The sequence below is a fragment of the Schistocerca americana genome, chromosome X (genome assembly GCF_021461395.2).
Source record: "Schistocerca americana isolate TAMUIC-IGC-003095 chromosome X, iqSchAmer2.1, whole genome shotgun sequence".
NCBI lineage: Eukaryota > Metazoa > Arthropoda > Insecta > Orthoptera > Acrididae > Schistocerca > Schistocerca americana.
The window spans coordinates 163,432,937-163,453,256 of NC_060130.1; the positions used below are offsets into that span (position 1 = coordinate 163,432,937).

General features: G+C 39.1%; 1 protein-coding gene across 1 annotated transcript in view; it reads right to left on the reverse strand.

Moving 5' to 3' along the window:
* The window catches only part of LOC124555885 (delta(14)-sterol reductase LBR-like), a 241,770-nt gene that overhangs the window by 98,989 nt on the left and 122,461 nt on the right, over positions 1-20,320 (reverse strand). Inside the window, exons 10-11 of the mRNA XM_047129946.1 lie at positions 4,291-4,365; positions 2,790-2,864 (exon numbers count right to left, since the gene is read on the reverse strand). Coding sequence (XP_046985902.1) covers positions 2,790-2,864; positions 4,291-4,365 — 150 coding nt within the window. The remainder of the gene's footprint in view (positions 1-2,789; positions 2,865-4,290; positions 4,366-20,320) is intronic.

Below are 20,320 nucleotides of genomic sequence, written 5' to 3' on the forward strand. Positions count from 1 at the left end.
ATTTGCACGTTTGTAAAATGAAAGTACCATATGTGGTGGTTTTCCTACTTATACTAGCATACTATGAAAATATGCAGGTTAATTGAATGACTGCATCAGCACAGGAACTGTCAGATTTTTCGAAGCCCCTGAAACCAATGCAGGGACAAGTCCCATCTCTAGTTCATCTGTCTGCAGTTTGTTCTTCAACTTTGTATTTTAGGAGATGAGTTGTTTTGTAAGAAATGGTCACTCCAATTGTCTGTTACTTTGTTTTAATTCTAAACATCAAATACAGTCATGATAGATACTTTCGTATTAGTTAGAAAATTCTAATACAGCAAAATACAAAGGAATATTGTCTTAATTTTTATCCAATTCAATTTAAATATGGAAATGAATTTTGTATTTTTATAGAAATAAAGTCAAGTCAAAAAGTTTTCAGTACAATTATTGAAATTTTGATAGTTTGTGTAAGCAAATATGTTCTTTTAGATACCCAAAGGGCACTGTTGTCTGCCTGTAGATAGAGCTTTGTGATCTGCAGGGATAGGAAACTGTAACAACTCAGTTCTTACTAACTGGTTTGGCACTCAATGCACGTTTCTAAACACTTTTCCCTTCTTTGCAAGATTCTCATACCTGGTAGTTGCTGTGACATTCACTTATGTCTGATGATTCAATGTGAATAGCGTTAAGAGTACTGGTCCTAGTTGATGCATAGCCTTTGGCAAGTCTCTCCATGACCTTCAGAAGGAAATCTCATCATCTTGTTTTGATATTTGTTACTGCTCTGTAGATTACCCAAGCATTGATGCCTGCTGAATCACTATAAAAAGTATTAACAGGGCATCACTTCTTCCACCATCTTTCAATACTTGCAGGCCATCATGTCAACAGCATCTACTCTTTACTTAGTTTCACTGTAACATGTCACTGTGTCACACTTTGACTTTGTGTCAGTTCCAATGTGTACAGCTGGATGCAAGGATCATATTTTCATTTTTGAAGGTTAGTGTTGTATAGCTCCTCCCTAGCTTCCTTCATGCATTCAGGAACTTGCCTTCTAATTTCATTTACTACACCAAGCAAGTTTTATCACTTTGTTTTCAGATCTCATGCTAGTGAAACTGAGGTGAAGTAGTGGTCACATTCCTTTCTTTATTTAGGTTTGGATCAAAAAGTTTCTTCATTTTAAATTCAATAAGATGTTCATCACCAGAACGAGTTTCATCATTACCAAATTATGGGAAAGCATTTAGCATATATTTGGAATCTTTATTGAGAGCCATCCAGTATTTTTGCTCATTCTTGTCAAGTTTTAAACCCACAAACTGAGTGAATCAAAATCTGTACCTGAACAATAACAACCGATCATCGCCACAAATATATGATGAATCCTACTATACAGCTGAGAGGAAGCAAAAACTGGCACTTCTTAGTCACTCCAACTGCGTTGGGCTCAAATCAGATCTGAGGAACCTCATGATTTCACCAAAGTGATTACGTGACATTACAGATTTGTAAAATAATATTACCCGATTCTCTGATCAGCCAGTTCCAATTCTATTCCTTTGGATTCAGTGGCACATGCAAGATAAGGACTGCATCAACTCTTCTAGTGGTAATGACCACTCATCATTTCTCAACATATTACATGCCTCTGTTTCTGTGCATTTTTGAATGTGTTTGAGAGTAAGTTCATGAATAAACGAAATCCAACCACAGAAGAGAAAATCACTGATAACAACTTTACATGTATGGAGGACAATCAGAATTCTCCTGAAGAACATTTACATGCTGCACTTACAGTTTCATATCCACATTGTAGCAGCAGACACAAATAAGGCTATCTACAATGTATGGTAATTGGCAGTGCTTAATTTATTTAGTGGGACAAAAATGGTCCATCAGCAGTTCTAATATTAACGATTTCTACATGAAAGTAGCAGTTTTGGTACAATTTGCTATGAAAATGAACCAAAAAATTGGAGAAAGGTTATCTTCATTTGAAGTCACATCTAGGACATGAGTTCTTTATGCAGAAAGTTGATGGTTATTTTAAAAATGATACGCAAAACCACATCCTTGAGGTAATTCATAAAAAACTAACAAAAAATAAACTGAGACCAGTTACATCATTACACAATATCAGCTACCAATACCAGTAAATGAATGTCCCCAGATTTACATTGTTACACAAAACTGGGGGAAATGTCAAGATTCGCAACATTCTGTAACAACCACCGATTTCATGTTATGTCAAGGGGATTATTTTCTGAATTATTATTTATGTGAAACATTCAAGTCTCCAAATATAACATGTCCAAGTGTCTGGTGGTGATATCAGGCACAAAAACACTGAAGGACAACAAAAACTGTCAAAGGTACCTACAATGTCTGTCATCATTGAATCATTAACTGTCTTAAAGAACTGTTGATTAGTCCAGTGAAGAAATGGGATAATCTGTGGTTTTACTTTATTCACCACTTCGGAGTGATCACTATAAGGAGATCTGTGCATTACCTAATGACACAAAATGTGGTAACATAGTCACCACAATAAACTCTCACATACGATATAGTGCAGAACAGAATGAGCAACTGTTAACCTGGTTTGTAGGAATTCGTTTTTATTCTACGATGGAAATTTTACATTGTAAAGGGAAAACAACCCTACACTCATAACATTTTTGATCTAGATATTGCAAGATGATAGCAAAATTTAAAGGTGCAAGGTGTATTTGAGCCTTGTGTACTTGCACTGTAACAATTACAGTTCATCAGGTAACTTCAAGTATACAACTTACCAGCTGTCACTTTCCCTCTCTCTTTCAGCAAACTGCCTGATCCTCTAATTGCAGATGGGCGGAGATCTGCTGATCCTGTGGATTTGTAAAAAAATATTTAGAGCACTGTTGATACCAGACTATACAGGAAGGATTAGAACACAAACAAACATGTGTCTGAACCTAAATTGAAAATCTGAGACAAAAAAGAAAGTCATGTTGTTAAGATGTAATTTTAAATGATGAGCCTTATTTTACTTTCATTACTGTTGGAGGAACATAGAAGGACTTCAAAAAGTAAGTTATACATTATTATAATACACCAATTTTTATTGAATGCTGCACTACACTCCAAAGTGAAACAAAGAACCATGACATTATTTCTCAATACAGTCACCAAGTTTCTGTAAACAATGGTCGGAATTTTGTATCAATCATTCAATTCATTGACAATAGAAATCCACACCTTGGTCACAGAACCATTTGTGAACTGTTGTGTGAATGCCCTCCTCATTGGAAACCCCCCCCAGATTTTCTTTTAGCTTGCCAACAAGATGGAAATTGCAAGGTGCAACATCTGGACATCTCAATTAGCATCACTCTCATCTGCGCAGCCTTTGTCAATTGTCGGCACAATTTCATTACAGCCGGAGAGACTGCTGTATTTGGTCCATATATCGCCCAACTTCCACAGTGAATCTGTGTGCAATTTAGATATTTCACCCGCAAGAATTTTACTGTCATAGGTATTTAAACTTTGGATTATGTTTCCAGTTTTCACGCTATTTCATTCCCACACAGTGATGTACCTGTTATCCACACAACAGCAGAGCTGTGCCTGCAGGAAACCTGTAATATGTACTCTCTTCTGACAATGCACCCCCCCCCCCTACCCCACAATGGTCTTAGCATAGGATGACACGTGTAACTGACTTTTTGAAATCCCTATGTACTTAGAATTATCTTCATAGGCTTCCTTGTTATAGTTATCTTTCTGTAATGCATGTTCCACAAATACAAATCAAAGGAGACTCAGTAAATGAACTACAGTTTAACTATGTCCAATTGGTGGTAGTATGCCATACTCTACCTTTGTCATATCAGCTCCAAATTAATCATGAAAACCATAGTTTAAACATATTTCATCCACGAAACAGTATCTAAAATTTCTGCCTTTATTGAATCATTCAGTATCTCAAACAGCTGCTGAATAGCCTTATCTTCACTTACAAGTACATTACTTGACGACACAAAATGTGGTAAGGTAGTTACCACAATGAAGTCTCACATAAAATGTGGTACAGAACTGAATGAGCAACTGTTTTCCTGGTTTGCAGGAATCTGTTTGTATTCTATGAAGGCAATTTTACATTGTATAGGTAAAGCAACCCTACAACCATTAGATTTTAGATTAGATATTGCAAGATGATAGCAAAATTTAAAGGCACAAAATGTATTGAGCCTTGTCTACTTGTACTGTAACTATTACAGTTCACCAGGTAACTTTAAGTATACAACTTACCAGGTGTCACTTTCCCTCTCTCATTCAGCAAATTGTCTGATCCTCTAATTGCAGATGGGTGGAGATCTGCTAATCCTGTGGATTTGCAGAAAATAGTTAGTGTACTTTTGATACTAGACTTATAGTAAGGATTACAACACACACAAATGTGTGTCTGAACTTAAAATTAAAAATCTGAGGCAAAAAAGAAAGGAATGTTGTTAAATACATAACTTTAGATCATTCAGTGGATATGATGAACCTTATTTTATTTTCATTGCTGCTGGAGGAACGTACAAGGACTTCTAAAAGTAAGTTATGTATCATTAAAGTAGACCAATTTTTATTTAATGCTGCACTACACTCCAAAATGACACACAGATCCATGGCATTATTTTTCAACACGGGTACCAAGTTTCTGTAAACAATGGTTGGATTTTTGTATCAATCATTCACTTCATTGACGATAGAAATCCGCACCTTGGTCACACTTGGCTATCTGTCAGACTTTTAATGCTATTTGGTAAATTTGAATTGGGATGGGTTATTAATAACAAATTTCATAAGTGAATGTATGTATTGTGAAGGCACTGTGAATATCCCAAGTTCCTTAAATAGATCCCTGCAAGGTGATCTTGGGTGGGCTCCAGCTATTATTCTGCTTACATGCATTTGCGCAATGGTTATTTTTTCTTTTAATGATGAACTACCCCAAAATATGATGCCATATGAAAGCAGTGAATGAAAATAGGCATAGTAGGCTAATTTACTGATACATTTATCACCAAAATTATGTGTTTCAGCACATCATCAATGTGATTCTTCCAATTCAATTTCACATCACCCAGAAATTTTGAATATTTTGTCTTGGCAACAGACTTCTGTTCAAAGTCTATAGTTATCAAGGTGTTATGCCATTTACTGTACACAACGGTATATACTGCATTTTCTCAAATTTTAGTGAGAGTCCATTTGCAAAGAACAACCACTTAATGATTTTCTGAAAGACATTATTTACAATTTCTTCAGCTAATTTTTGTTTGTTGGGTTTGATTACTATACTTGTATTATCAGCAAATAGCAGTAGCTTTGCATCCTCGTGAACATAAGAGTGACAAGTCATTAACATGTATTAAGAACAGTAAGGCACCCAAGTGTGAACACTGTGGGACACCATTCTTGATACCTCCCCAGTTAGAGGACTCTGCTGATTTCTGCAGCCTATCTGTACTGTTAATTTCAACCTTCTGCATTCTCCCAGTTAAATATGAATTAAACCATTTGCGCACTGTCCTCTCATAGCACAATACTTAAGCTTATCTAGAATAATTTCATGATTCACACAGCAAAATCCTTTGGGAGGTCACTAAAAATCCCAATGAGTGATGTTCTTTTATTCAGAGCATTTAATATTTGATCAGCGAAAGCACATATAACATTTTCTGTTGAAAAGCCAGTCTGAAAACCAAACTGATATTCTGTAAGTACTTCATTTTTACAAATATAAGAACCTACTTTTGAATACATCACTTTTTCAAGAATGTTGGATAAAGCTGTCAGAAGTGAGATTGGGCAGTAATTGTTAGCATCAGACCTATCCCCTTTTCTACGCAATGGTTTAACAATAGCATATTCCAGTCTACCTGGAAAAATGCCCTGCTTCAGTGAGCTACTACACGAGTGGCTGAGAATCCTATGTACCGGTTGGGAACAATCTTTTAGTACTGTCTTGGAAATGATATCAATTCCATACAAGCTTTACCTTTTGAGTGAATTTATTATTTTCCTAATTTCAGTAGGAAAGGTGGGTTGAATTTCAGTTTTATCAAATTGATAGGTATCGCCTCTTTCATACACAACCTTGACATTTCTAATGATCAGCTTGGTCCTATTTTCTCTAAAACACCTCAAAATGATTATTAAAAATATTTTCTAGTTCTGCCTTAACTTTTCATTGAGTTTAACAACGAAAATAATCAATTTGTGACAGTATAATGTAAGTGGCTAAATAAAAAATCTACTCATCAAGCAGTGGCAGGAGAACACGCACTTTAAAAAAAAAAAGGTTTTACTTCCACAAGCTTTTGGAGCCAGTGGCTCCTTCTTCCAACAGAAAGGGAAAGGATCTCGATAGGTTAATGAAAGGGGTAGAGTTCGGAAAAGTCACCCAGAACCCCAGGTCAGGGAAGTCTTACCAGTTAGTATGAGAAGGAGAAACCGATAGTTGGAGACTGCACCAGACAAGATTTGAAAACCTGAGAGCTTAAAGGTGGGACACAGCAAATATGCAAGACAGACACTACTGCTAAAACATTGTGCACAAGTTACTAAGAGTGAAAAGCTAAGTTCATTGTATGCAACAAAGGTGGGAGGGGCATGGCGAAAAATAGACAGGTCAGAAAATGAAAGACATAGAAAAGTAAAACGGAGTGAAGAATGGGGTAGTTATTGTGAAGAAATACTGAGACAGAAGAAATTAATGTAAATGAAGGTAAGGTAGGTGGCGAGAACCAAGGACATGTAGTTCCCACCTGCAGAGTTGTGAGAAACTGGTGTCTGGGGAAAGAATCCAGATGGTGTGTGTAGTGAAACAGGCACTGAGGTAAAGACTGCCATGTTGTAGAGCATGCTGTGCAAGAGGATGTTGTGTGTTGCCAGTATACACCCTCTGCATATGTCCATTCCCCCTTACTGATAACATGGTGCTAGTCACACCGATATAAGAGGCCGACCAGTGTTCACATTAACACTGGTATATGATGCGTGTCATTTCACAGGTGGCTCTCCTTTTAATAGTACATGTTTTACCAGTTACAGGGCTGGTAAAGGTGGTGGTAGTGGGGTGCATAGGCAAAGTCTCGCAGCGGGGAAGGTCACAGGGTTAGGAGTACTAATACCTGTGCTCGTAGACACGTTTTTACGAAGTTGCCTACAATAATTTGTTTAGGATTCACTACACTGCAGGGCCTTCTCACGATCATCTTTTGCTGATTTATTTGCAAATTTGACAGCTATTTTCTTTTCTGCCCTCCACTTACCTTGTTTATAGGTAATTCTTTCACATTTGTGTGTTTGATTTGTGCCAAACTACTCTGATCAACTTTTACTTCTATCTCCTAGATTACTTTATTTGTCAAGCAAAGTAGTTTACATTTTCTCCCATGACTTCCTCTTTTGATTGCACAGTTTTTAAAATGTTCTCTCTTTTGACAACTTTTCTTATCGACTTTTTCTTTCTTCATACCATATAGCCCATTTTGCTGGTGAGAAATTCGAGTTCGTACAAATTTATCTGATTTTTCTGGATTTTTTCCTTGCTATTCTTCCATTTTCCTATCCTTTTCCACACTCTGCTTCACTTTTTTGCCACTCCCACCATTTATGAAACTCCAAACTGTCCTCTCTTGCCATATGTATGCCATCATGTATTACATCCATTCGTTGAGAAAACATGCTTTTGCACTATCAAAACTATGGTCCCACATTCTGTATCTTGAAACCAGCTCATCCATTGGAGTTACTGCCTAGGGCCTGACACAGAGTCCCTGTTTCTGGATGTAATCTTATTCTACATCAGGCTTTTTTACAGTTTCAAATATAGCAACCTCTTGCACTTACTGTGACCTGTACGCCTAATATGCCAATTTCCCCTCCACCCTATTTCTCTCCTCCTACAAAATCCTGCAGTTGTCTGCCCCTCATGTTGCCTTGGATGGTATCTCCTAAGTCAACTTCAAACTGCAACAACATGCTGGACTTCGCCTCAAAAAGCTATCCCACCTTCTAAACTACCTCAACAGTGGTGTTTCCCTTCCTGTCCCTCTGCAGCTCCCTTAAACAACCACACCATCAACCATCACTCCTCTAGTACAAAAAGAACTTGACCAACCTCCTCAACATCCCACAGCCTTCACTACTGCCCACCAGACCAATAACAACTCATGAGCACAAGAACCAGTCACAACAATACAGTGTTCCCAACCTCTAGTCTAACACACTCTCCCCTCCTGAATTATCTATATTATCACAGGGTCTCTCACTTTCAGCCCTAAACCCGCATTTTGGTGAAGGTCCTTCTTTCCTTCACACGTAATGTGAACTGGAAATAAATCTCTGCAACCCAATCCCAAAACTTTCCAACAGTGAACCTGACATAGAACCCTGCCTTGAACAGTTGCTTGTCACCACTGATGCCACATCCCTCTTTACCAACAGCCTCCACATAAATGGTCTGTCTGCAGCTTAACGTTTCCTCAGTCAGCGCCAATCTGATTCCAAACCTATGACATCCTTCCTGCTCACTTTAACCAACTTTATACTTACCAACAACTACTTCACCTCTGATGTGCAGACATACAAACAGATCAGGGGGTACAGCCGTGGTAAACAGGTGGCTCCTTCTTATGCTAACCTTCTCGTGGGTTGCTTGAAGTAGGCTTTACTGGGATCCGAAAGCCTTCAGTCCCTGGTTTGGTTTAGATACATTGATGGCCTCTTTGCCTTATGGACTTATGGTGAGGCTGACCTGTTTAAATTTCTGGAATCTCTAAATACCTTCTCCCAATTAAATTTCACATGGTCCTATTTCAAATCCCATGCCACTTTCCTTGATGTCGATTTCATCCTCACCGAAGGTCACCTACACACTTCTGTCCACATTAAACCTACTAACAAACAACAGTACTTACATTCTGACAGTTGGCACCCTTTCCATGTCAAATGTTGCCGCCCATACAGCCTAGGCATTCAAGGCAAACATATTCGTTCAGACGCAGACTCTTTACAGCAATATATCACCATTCTCACCTCCGTCTTAACTGGACACAATTGCCCCACCAGCATAGTTTGAAAACAGATTTCCTTGGCCATCACATCCAATACAGATACTGCTGATTCCTCCAAAACCGACTTCGGAGCACACCAATTGTCACACAGTATTATCCTGGTCTTGAATGTATTAACTAGCTACTTCAACAAGACTATGACTTCCTACAATCACTCCCTGAAATGAGATCCATTCTGTCCGAGATTTTGCCCACCACACCTAGAACAGCTTTCCATTGCCCTCCCCGTCTCCACAATATCCTTGACAGACCCTATGCTCCTTCTGTACCCATCTCCCTACCTGTGGCTCCTACCCTTGTGACTGTCCCTGCTGCAGCACTTGCCGTATTCACCATCCCACCACCACTCCACAGGTGGGAACAAGCACTACAACACATCTTTGGTTCCCGCCATCCATCTTTCATTTATGTTAATTTTTTCCATCTCAGTATTTCTTCACAGTAACTACTCCTTTCTTCACTCCATTTTAGATTTCAACACCTTTCATTTTCTGACCTGTCTATTTTTCACCGTTCCCCTCCCAACTCTGTTACATACAATGCACTTACCTTTTCATTCTTAACTCGTGCACGATTTTTTAGCAGTAATCTCCGTCTTGCATATTATCCTGTCTTCCACCTTTAGGATCCCAGATTTTCAATTCTTGTCCGGTGCAGTCCCCAACAATCAGTCTTTCCTTCTCATCCCATCCAATAAAGTCTCCTCTTATCTGGGGTGCTGTGGGCGGCTTTTCCAACTCTACCCACTTTCCTAAACCTCTCCAGATCCTTTTCCTTCACCCATATTCCTTCCCCTTCAACTCTTCTGCTGACAGAAGGAGCCACTGGCTCTGAAAGCTCGTGTAAGTAAAACCTTTTTTATTATATATATAAAAACAAAGATGATGTGACTTACCATACAAAAGCGCTGGCAGGTCGATAGAAACACAAACAAACACATACACACACACAAAATTCTAGCTTTCGCAACCAATGGTTGCTTCGTCAGGAAAGAGGGAAGGAGAGAGAAAGACGAAAGGATGTGGGTTTTAAGGGAGAGGGTAAGGAGTCATTCTAATCCCGGGAGTGGAAAGACTTACCTTAGGGGGAAAAAAGGACAGGAATACACTCGCACACACACACATATCCATCCGCACATACACAGACACAAGCAGACATTTGTAAAGGCAAAGAGTTTGGGCAGAGATGTCAGTCGAGGCGGAAGTGAAGAGGCAAAGATGTTGTTGAAAGACAGGTGAGGTATGAGCAGCGGCAACTTGAAATTAGCGGAGGTTGAGGCCTGGCGGATAACGAGAAGAGAGGATATACTGAAGGGCAAGTTCCCATCTCCGGAGTTCTAACAGGTTGGTGTTAGTGGGAAGTATCCAGATAACCCGGACGGTGTAACACTGTGCCAAGAAGTGCTGGCCGTGCACCAAGGCATGTTTAGCCACAGAGTGATCCTCATTACCAACAAACACTGTCTGCCTGTGTCCATTCATGCGAATGGACAGTTTGTTGCTGGTCATTCCCACATAGAAAGCTTCACAGTGTAGGCAGGTCAGTTGGTAAATCACGTGGGTGCTTTCACACGTGGCTCTGCCTTTGATCGTGTACACCTTCCGGGTTACAAGACTGGAGTAGGTGGTGGTGGGAGGGTGCATTGGACAGGTTTTACACCGGGGGCGGTTACAAGGGTACGAGCCAGAGAGTAAGGAAGGTGGTTTGGGGATTTCATAGGGATGAACTAAGAGGTTACGAAGGTTAGGTGGACGGCGGAAAGACACTCTTGGTGGAGTGGGGAGGATTTCATGAAGGATGGATCTCATGCCAGGGCAGGATTTGAGGAAGTCGTATCCCTGCTGGAGAGCCACATTCAGAGTCTGATCCAGTCCCGGAAAGTATCCTGTCACAAGTGGGGCACTTTTGTGGTTCTTCTGTGGGAGGTTCTGGGTTTGAGGGGATGAAGAAGTGGCTCTGGTTATTTGCTTCTGTACCAGGTCGGGAGGGTAGTTGCGGGATGTGAAAGCTGTTTTCAGGTTGTTGGTGTAATGGTTCAGGGATTCCGGACTGGAGCAGATTCGTTTGCCATGAAGACCTAGGCTGTAGGGAAGGGACCGTTTGATGTGGAATGGGTGGCAGCTGTCATAATGGAGGTACTGTTGCTTGTTGGTGGGTTTGATGTGGACGGACGTGCGAAGCTGGCCATTGGACAGATGGAGGTCAACGTCAAGGAAAGTGGCATGGGATTTGGTGTAGGACCAGGTGAATCTGATAGAACCAAAGGAGTTGAGGTTGGAGAGGAAATTCTGGAGTTCTTCTTCACTGTGAGTCCAGATCATGAAGATGTCATCAATAAATCTGTACCAAACTTTGGGTTGGCAGGCCTGGGTAACCAAGAAGTCTTCCTCTAAGCGACCCATGAATTGGTTGGCGTACGAGGGGGCCATCCTGGTAACCCCCCATTGTAGCTGGTTACCAAGCCCCCACAGAACGTATCTCTGCCTACGTAGATCAACACCTTCAACCCATTACATGCAGTCTCCCATCCTTTACCAAAGACACCAACCACTTTCTCGAACGCCTGGAATCCTTACCCAATCTATTACTCCCGGAAACCATCCTTGTAACCATTGATGCCACTTCCTTATAAACAAATATTCCGCACATCCAGGGCCTCGCTGCGATGGAGCACTTCCTTTTACGCCGATCACCTGCCACCCTACCTAAAACCTCTTTCCTCATTACCTTAGCCAGCTTCATCCTGACCCACAACTTCTTCACTTTTGAAGGCCAGACATACCAACAATTAAAGGGAACAGCCATGGGTACCAGGCATTGTTTTTGTATTGTCTGCCAGGTCATGTCTAGAGATGAGGAAAGTGTAATATGTGTTGCTGCATTATTAATACTTGAAGGTTCATGCAAACACAATACACGACATCATTGTCATTCTTCTTCTTCTTCGCGGATGGATCACTTAGGACCACGCGTAATCAACATTTGTTGGCCTTCCTTTCCGCCCAGTATTCCTTCATAAACAACGAATGGGTTAGCTTTCGTTGCGTAGACCATGTATGTCTGTTAGTTTTTCTCTCTTCTTCCTCAAAACCCCACGTGTTTGTGATTTTTCTGATTTCATTTCTATCATGTAGATTTGGAGACCCTAATTCTCTCAGGTCTTTTTCCGTCTGTTTGTACCAGTTCGGTCTTTTAGTTTTGTTCTTTAAAAATGTATGGATTTTGTGCGTTAACCTGTTTGAGTCCATTCTTTCTAAGTGCCCCATGAATTGGATTCTTCTCATGCGCATTGTGTCTGTTAGTTTGGAGATATTTTTATATATTTCTGCATTGGGTTTTGGATAATGTACCCCATCTTTAGTTCTTGGTCCTAGGATTTTCCTCATTATCTTACGTTCTTTCACTTCTAATTCCTCTTTTAGTGTTCTGTGTTGAAGGTTTAGTGTCTCAGATGCGTAGAGAGCTTCGGGTCTAATTACTGTTGTATAGTGTCGTATTTTGCAGTTCCATGAGAGACTCTTTTTGTTGTAAATGTTTTTTGCTAACTGAAACGCCGTCTCCATTTTCTGGACTCTTGATCTGACAGATTTCTTTTCATTACAATTTTCTGCAATCCATTCACCTAAATATTTAAATTCTTTTACTCGAGAGATGTAGTTATTACCAATTTTGAGATCAGAAGGTGCATCTTTGACGTCAGTCATAAATTTTGTTTTTTCAAATGAAATTTGTAATCCTATTTTAGCTGCCTGTTCTTGTAATAATTCTAGCGGTTTCTGTGCATCGGTAATGTCTTGTGCGATCAGTGCCATGTCATCAGCAAATGCTAAACAGTCTAATTCTATGCCCTTATGTCTTGGTCCCAGTCTGTGTGCTGGTGCACCTGCTTTTTTCCATTCTCTAACAACTTTTTCAAGAGTACAATTGAAGAGCACTGGGGACAGTACATCACCTTGTTGTACTCCTATGTCTATTTCAAATTCTGTGCTCAATTCTCCCATAAATTTTACTTTGGATTTGGTCTCCGTGAGTGTTTCTTTTATGATGTTTGTTGTCTTTTGATCTAGTCCAAATTCTGCTAATACTTCAAAAAGGGATTCTCGGTCTATACTGTCATATGCTTTTTTAAAGTCGACAAACGTGATGACATAACTTTTGTTTGAAGTACTATGTAAATATTTCATTGAGTTTTTCAAGTTAAGGATTTGTTCTACGCAAGATCGACCTTTTCTGAACCCACCTTGGTATTCGCCTAGTTTTGAATCCAGCTGAGGTTCTGCGCGGTTTAGTAGGGTTTTAGACAGAATTTTGTATGTTATTGACAATAAAGAGATTCCACGATAGTTGTTGGGGTCTGTTTTACTTCCTTTTTTGTACAGAGGATGTATGATTGCAGTCTTCCAATCTGTGGGGATCTTTTCAGTTTTCCAGATTTCATGTATAATTTCTTTGAGTTTTGCAATAAGATTTTCTCCTGCATTTTTCCATAATTCTGCGATGATTTGGTCTCCTGATGCTTTGTTATTTTTCAGTGACTGAATTATCTCTTTAATCTCTTGTAAACTTGGTGGCTTTGAGTCTGGGTTTCGTTGTGTATGATGGAACTCAAATTTTTCTGCAGGCTTTTCACAATTCAGTAATTTAGAAAAGTATTTTGCAAGAATTTCACAGTTTTCGGTGTTGGTATGAGCAATTTCCCCATGGTCATTTTTGAACTGGAGTGATGGAGGAGAGTACTTTGTTAATTTTTGTTTGAATACTCTGTAGAAATTACGGGAATTGTTTTTCTTGAAATCATTTTCTATGTCTTGCAATCTTTTGTCTTCGTGTTGTTTACGGACTGTACGTATTGCTTTTGTGACTGTTTTCCTGGTATCTTTGAGATCTTCCAGGGTCTTTTGATTTTTGTTGCACAATCAATTTTGCCACACCTGTTGTCTGAGATTTATCAGTTGGTCACACTCATCTGTCCACCATGGGTGTTTACGTGTTCTTGTTTGCGGTGCTACAGTTTCAGCTGCATTTAAAAGTCCTGCTTGCAGTTGTTGCCAATTTTGTGGTTTTAAATTTTGCATTTCTTTTGTAAATTGTTCATTGCCATTTATTTTTTGTACATCATATTTACGGTGTGGAGATTTCTTAGTGAATTTTCATTGCCATTCATTATTTTTTTATTTATTTATTGTGACTTGTGACCTGAAGGCCGTAAGCATCTATCAGTGTTCCGTACTTTAACAGAATAAGGTTGCATTTATCAAAGAATTTCGTAATTGGTTTTAAAACTACATTATTATCTTATGGATGGTTTGTATAGTAGTTGGTAATATAGTTGGCAATATATGTAGTTTGTATAAAAGTTGGTAACATTAGTTGTAAGATATTTATTTGTTTGGTTGCATACAATCATCATCTTTGGTGAGCGAAAACACACCATAGAACAACTGGTGGGAAAAGCTTGCTTCATATGGGAACTGAGTATGTAAGAGAGCTCTATAATGAAATTTTCTCTCTGCAGCGGAGTGTGTACTGATATGAAACTTCCTGGTTTTCTGGAAAATATGGCACCACTGTTATTTAGAAAAAGATAGAAATGTTAGGAAAGCAATTACAACCAGACATCTTGTTAGTCTTAGTTTTTTGTCAACGGGATATGAATTTCACAGCCATGAGTATATATTTCACATCTGGAAGCACGCTAGGAGAATCCACCTTATTTTGTCTTCTATGCAGTCTTTCTCAGTATTCTACCAAATGTAGCAGCAGTTTTCTGCAGAGCATCTAGTTTTATTGCTGTTCTTTTACTACTTTCTTCATATATTCCACAAGCAGCTGTCAGCCTGGTACAACAATGACAGCTTGACACTCTACTGCCATGTCCACTGCAGTCCTATCTGGTAAGGATCCGACACTGTGCAGTAGTATTCTATAAGAGGACGGATAAGTATAGTGTAGGCAGTCTCCTTAGTAGATCTGTTACATTTTCTAACCGTCCTGCCAATAAAACACAGTCTTTGGTTAGCCTTCCCCACAACATTTCCTGTGTGTTCCTTCCAATTTAAGTTGTTCATGATTGTAATACTTAGGTATTTAGTTGAACTTATAGCTTTTAGATTAGACTGATTTATCATGTAACCGAAGTTTAACAAATTCCTTTTAGCACTCATGTGGATGACACACTTTTCATTATTTAGGGTCAACTGCCAATTTTCGCACCATTCAGATATCTTTTCTAAATCGTTTTGCAATTTGTGTTTGATCTTCTAATGACTTTACTAGTCGATAAACAATAGCGTGATCTACAAACAACCTAAGACGGCTACTCATATTGTCTCCCAAATCGTTTATATAGATAGCGAACAGCAAAGGGCCTATAACACTACCTCAGGGAATGCCAGAAATCACTTCTGTTTTACTCGATGACTTTCCATCAATTACTACGAACTGTGACCTCTCTGACAGGAAATCATAAATCCAGTCACATAACTGAGATGATATTCCATAAGCACGCAATTTCACTACAAGCCACTTGTGTGGTACAGTGTTAAAAGACTTCCGGAAATCCAGAAATACGGAATCAATCTGAAATCCCTTGTCAATAGCACGCAACACTTCACGTAAGTAAAGAGCTACTTCTGTTTCACAGGAACGATGTTTTCTAAACCCATGTTGACTGTGTGTCAATAGACAGTTTTCTACGAGGTAATTCATAATGTTTGAACACAATATATGCTCCAAAATCATGCTGCATATCAATGTTAACGATGTGGGTCTGTAATGTAGTGGACTACTACTACTACATTTCTTGAATATTGGTGTGACCTGTGCAAATTTCCGGTCTTTGGGAACCGATCTTTCGTCGAGTGAACGGTTGTATATGATTATTAAATATGGAGCTAATGCATCATCATACTTCGAAAGGAACCTAATTGCTATACAGTCTGGACCAGAAGACTTGCTTTTATTAAGCGATTTAAGTTGTTCACTACACCGAAGATATTTACTTCTACGTTACTGACGTTGGCAGCTGGTCTCTATTTGAATTCTGGAATATTTACTTCGTCTTCTTTTGTGAAGGCATTTCGGGAGGCTGTGTTTAGTAACTCTGCTTTGGCAGCACTGTCTTCGATAGTATCTCCATTGCCATCACGTAGAGAAGGCACTGATTGTTTCTTGCCGCTAACATACTTCACATACTAACAGAATCTCTATGGATTTTCTGCCAGGTTTTGAGACAAATTTTCGTAGTGGAAACTGTTATAAGCATCTCGCATTGAAGTCCACACTAAATTTCGAGCTTCTGTAACAGATCACAAATCTTGGGGATTTTTGCATCTGTTTAAATTTGGCATGTTTGTTTCATTGTTTCTGCAACAGTCTTCTAACTCGTCTTGTGTACCAAGGAGGATCAGCTCCGTTGTTTGTTAATTTATTTGGTTTAAATGAAACAACAAGTTTACTGTTACCAGTTCGCAGTACCAGTTCGTATAAACCTTTCAATTGCTGCCGATACTATTTCTTTGAATTCAAGCCACTTCTGGTCTACGCTTACATTATTAATTTGGAATGAGTGGAGATTGTCTCTCACGAAGCCGTCAAATTAATTTTTATCTACTTTTTTGAACAGGTATGTGTTTTGCTTATTTTTGGAGGATTTGGGGATTACAATATTCAATCTCACTACGACAACCCTGTGTTCACTAATCCCTGTATCAGTTTTGATGCTCGTTATTAACTCAGGATTATTTGTTGCTAAGAGGTCACGTGTGTTTTCCCAACCGTTTACTATTCGTGTGGGCTCATGAACTAACTGCTCAAAATAATTTTCAGAGAATGCGTTTAGCACAATTTTGGATGATATTTTACGCACACCTCTGGAATTAAACGTGTATTTTTGCCAACATAACGAGGGTAAATTAAAGTCACCACCAACTACGAGGGCTATCCACAAAGTACATTACGTTTTGGAATTAAAAATAAATAAAGTATTGGAAATTTTTTTATTATATACAGATGAAAGCCACACTTAAATACTACTTTTCTACATAGTTCCCATTTAAATTAAGACACTTATCGTAGCGATGGATGAGCTTGGAAATTCCTTCATCGTAAAATTCGGCCGCCTGCGCCTTCAACCACATGGTTACCTCTTTTGGGACAGAAAAGGTGTGATTTTTGTGGATTTCCTGGAAAGAGGCACTACAATAAACTCTCAACGGTGTTGCCAAACTCTGCACAACCTCAGAAGAGCAATACAAAACAAGCGCAGGGGAAAGTTGGGCTCAAAAATCTTGCTGATTCACGACAACGCCCGGGCCCACACGGCAAATGCCACTTGTGACGTTCTCGAATCTTTTAAGTGGGAGTTGTTTCCTCATCCGCCTCACAGTCCCAACGTGGCACCGAGCGACTTCCACTTATTCCCAGCAATGAAGAAGTGGTTGGCTATGCAGCGTTTTGATGATGACGCATAGCTTCAAGAAGAGGTAACCACACGTATTATCGTATGAGTCAGGTAAGTGTTTGAAACCAAACTCAAGTTTTCTTTGAACCTTTCAGAAACTGTATCATCTGAATTGTGAGGTCGGTAAAAGGATCCTATTATTATTTTAGTCCAGTTGCCAACAGTGACCTCTGCCCATAAAAACTCACAGGGAGTATCTACTTCAATTTCGTCACACGTTAAACTACTTCTAACAGCAACAAACACGCCTCCACCAACTGTGTTTAGCCTATCCTTTCGGAACATCATTAGGTTCTTCACAAAAATTTCGGCTAAGCTTATATCCGGCTTTAGCCAGCTTTCAATGCCTATAACGATTTGAGCATCAGTGCTTTCTATAAGCGCTTGGAGCTCTGGTACTTTCCCAACACAGCTATGACAATTTACAACTGTTATACCAATGGTTCCCGTATTTACGTTGTTCCTGTGTTCGGCTTGCACCCTTTGTGACTGAAGCCCTTCTAGTGTTTTCCCGAGACCCTCTAACCTAAAAAACTGCCCAGTCCATGCCACACAGCCCCCTGCTACCCGTGTAGCCGCCTGCTGCGTATAGTGGACACCTGACCTAGGTGGACACCTGACCTAGGTGGTCTTCTATCACAAGATAGGGTAAGAACAAATGTTTTAGGTAGAATGAGCGTCGTGATATGCAAGTAGAATGTAGTCAGTTACTATTTACCCATCGTCTAAGTCAGTTTCAAACAGTTGCAGTGGTATGACAGTGAAAGCCAGACTGCCGCAATTCCAGAAGCATTAATATTAAATTGGCACAAATGGAAGAAAAATGAGGTAAGCAGACCATACTGAAGCTGGTAAAAAATAGCCAAATTTAGTATAATGGAAATGCTATGAGTTGGGAACCACTGAACAATCATTTTGAGCCAGGGCGTGGTTAGATTTAGACAATTTAAAAATGCTGCAATTTGCAGTGTGGAAGTTGTACATTAGTTTTCAGCTGTGATAAGGCAAGATCATTCTTCTTTTAGTTTTGTTGCTTCTCATACTATAAAAAGAGTATAAATGTGTTTGTTATAGTCTCATCATATTATTTGTAGTTATTTAGACACACATTTTTCAGATAATCATCCTCTTTCTGCATCCTTAACAACTGAAAGCATTCTGTATAAGGAAAACTTTTTAGTGAAATACATTTGCAATAAAATGACAAAAGTATTAACATCACTGAAACACTTTAACTTACACAACTTTGACGTGGAAATGAAAGTGAAAATTAGCTTTGCTAGTTTGTGATCAAACCACAAGGGCCACAAATTTCAGTAGTACTCACTCGAATGCTAATCTGTAGCTACTTTATGAAGGATTTGTCTGCAGATTCTGAACTGATTCAGTTGTCATGCTATCTATACATAAAAGTTTAACCAAGCTTTATAATGAGGAAAGATGTCTGGTGCTAATATAAATGTGGAGACCCACTGCTTATTTCACCATCTTGGTCCGTACTAAAATTAAAAAAAAAGCCGATGAAAGAAAACATCAACAACAAATTGAAAAATAGTTCACTTTTAATTGCAACTATATGCAGATAACCAGTGGGAAATTTTGAACTGTTTATGAGGAATCCGGATTCCTTACTAAGCAATCTGTCAGACAGCAGCAAGCAGCTAATACTTTGTGGTGACTTCAATGTCGATTTTCAAAAGGATTCTCACAGGAAAACTGATCTGGAAACATTATTTGGATCCTACAATTTGATCTCAGTAATTAACTTTCCAACATGAGGAGAGGGAATAAGAATAGAATAAATACTATAGTGCCTCAGAGTATAGATACTAATCAGTGGAAATGGTTGGAGTAATTAATGACTTCAGGACAAATGTTTTTTTGAATAGCTTATAAGAGATAACCTGGGATGAAATTTATAATGATCCAAATGCTAACAGTCAAAGGAACAATGATGTACACAGTTACAATACCAGAAGGAAAAATTACATTAATTACTCCACTTTAAGATTGTCTTTAGCACAAAAAGGTAGAATCTGAAAACAAACTGAAAAAGTTTCTCCTTGACAACTCCTTTTATTCTGTAGGGGAATTTCCATTATTGTAATGTACAAAAGGTGGAGGATAGGAATTATTACTAACTCAGATATGTATATTTAACAAAAATAATAATAATTAAAAACCTTTTAGATGTTCAGCAAAGTTTTTTATGGATACACTCCCACATCTGCTGCATTTGTTGTCCGTAGAATGTCTACACAATATTCAATTTCACTCCGAGTCTTTGCTAGCATCCGTGGCCATGATGCCATGATATTGGGCCTTTGTATATGTACACACCATCAGAGAGCAGGCAAATGATTAGAGTTCCAATTCTCTGTGACAGATAGAATGGCCAATTGTGTGCATTAGTGTTTTTACCAGGCCTGAAAGGGTATATAAGGAGTGTGAACAGAATCAAATGTTGAGTAATCACTGTCAAGGACACAAAGCTGGTAAATACTTTTGTAAGACAGAGTCATCAGAACCTGATAGACTATGAAAGGCGCCTCACTGTGGGTCTCCATTTGGCCAGCTCGTTGTATTGTGCAATGTCCAGATCCATTGGGCATTTGGATGTGGCATTGCACTGATGATGGACTGCATGGTAACATGAGGGCAGCAAACCTGGTTGGCTGGTTGTTTGGTGTAGGGAACCAAGAAGTGAGGTCATTGATCCCATGATCCAATGTGGCAGAAACCAAGG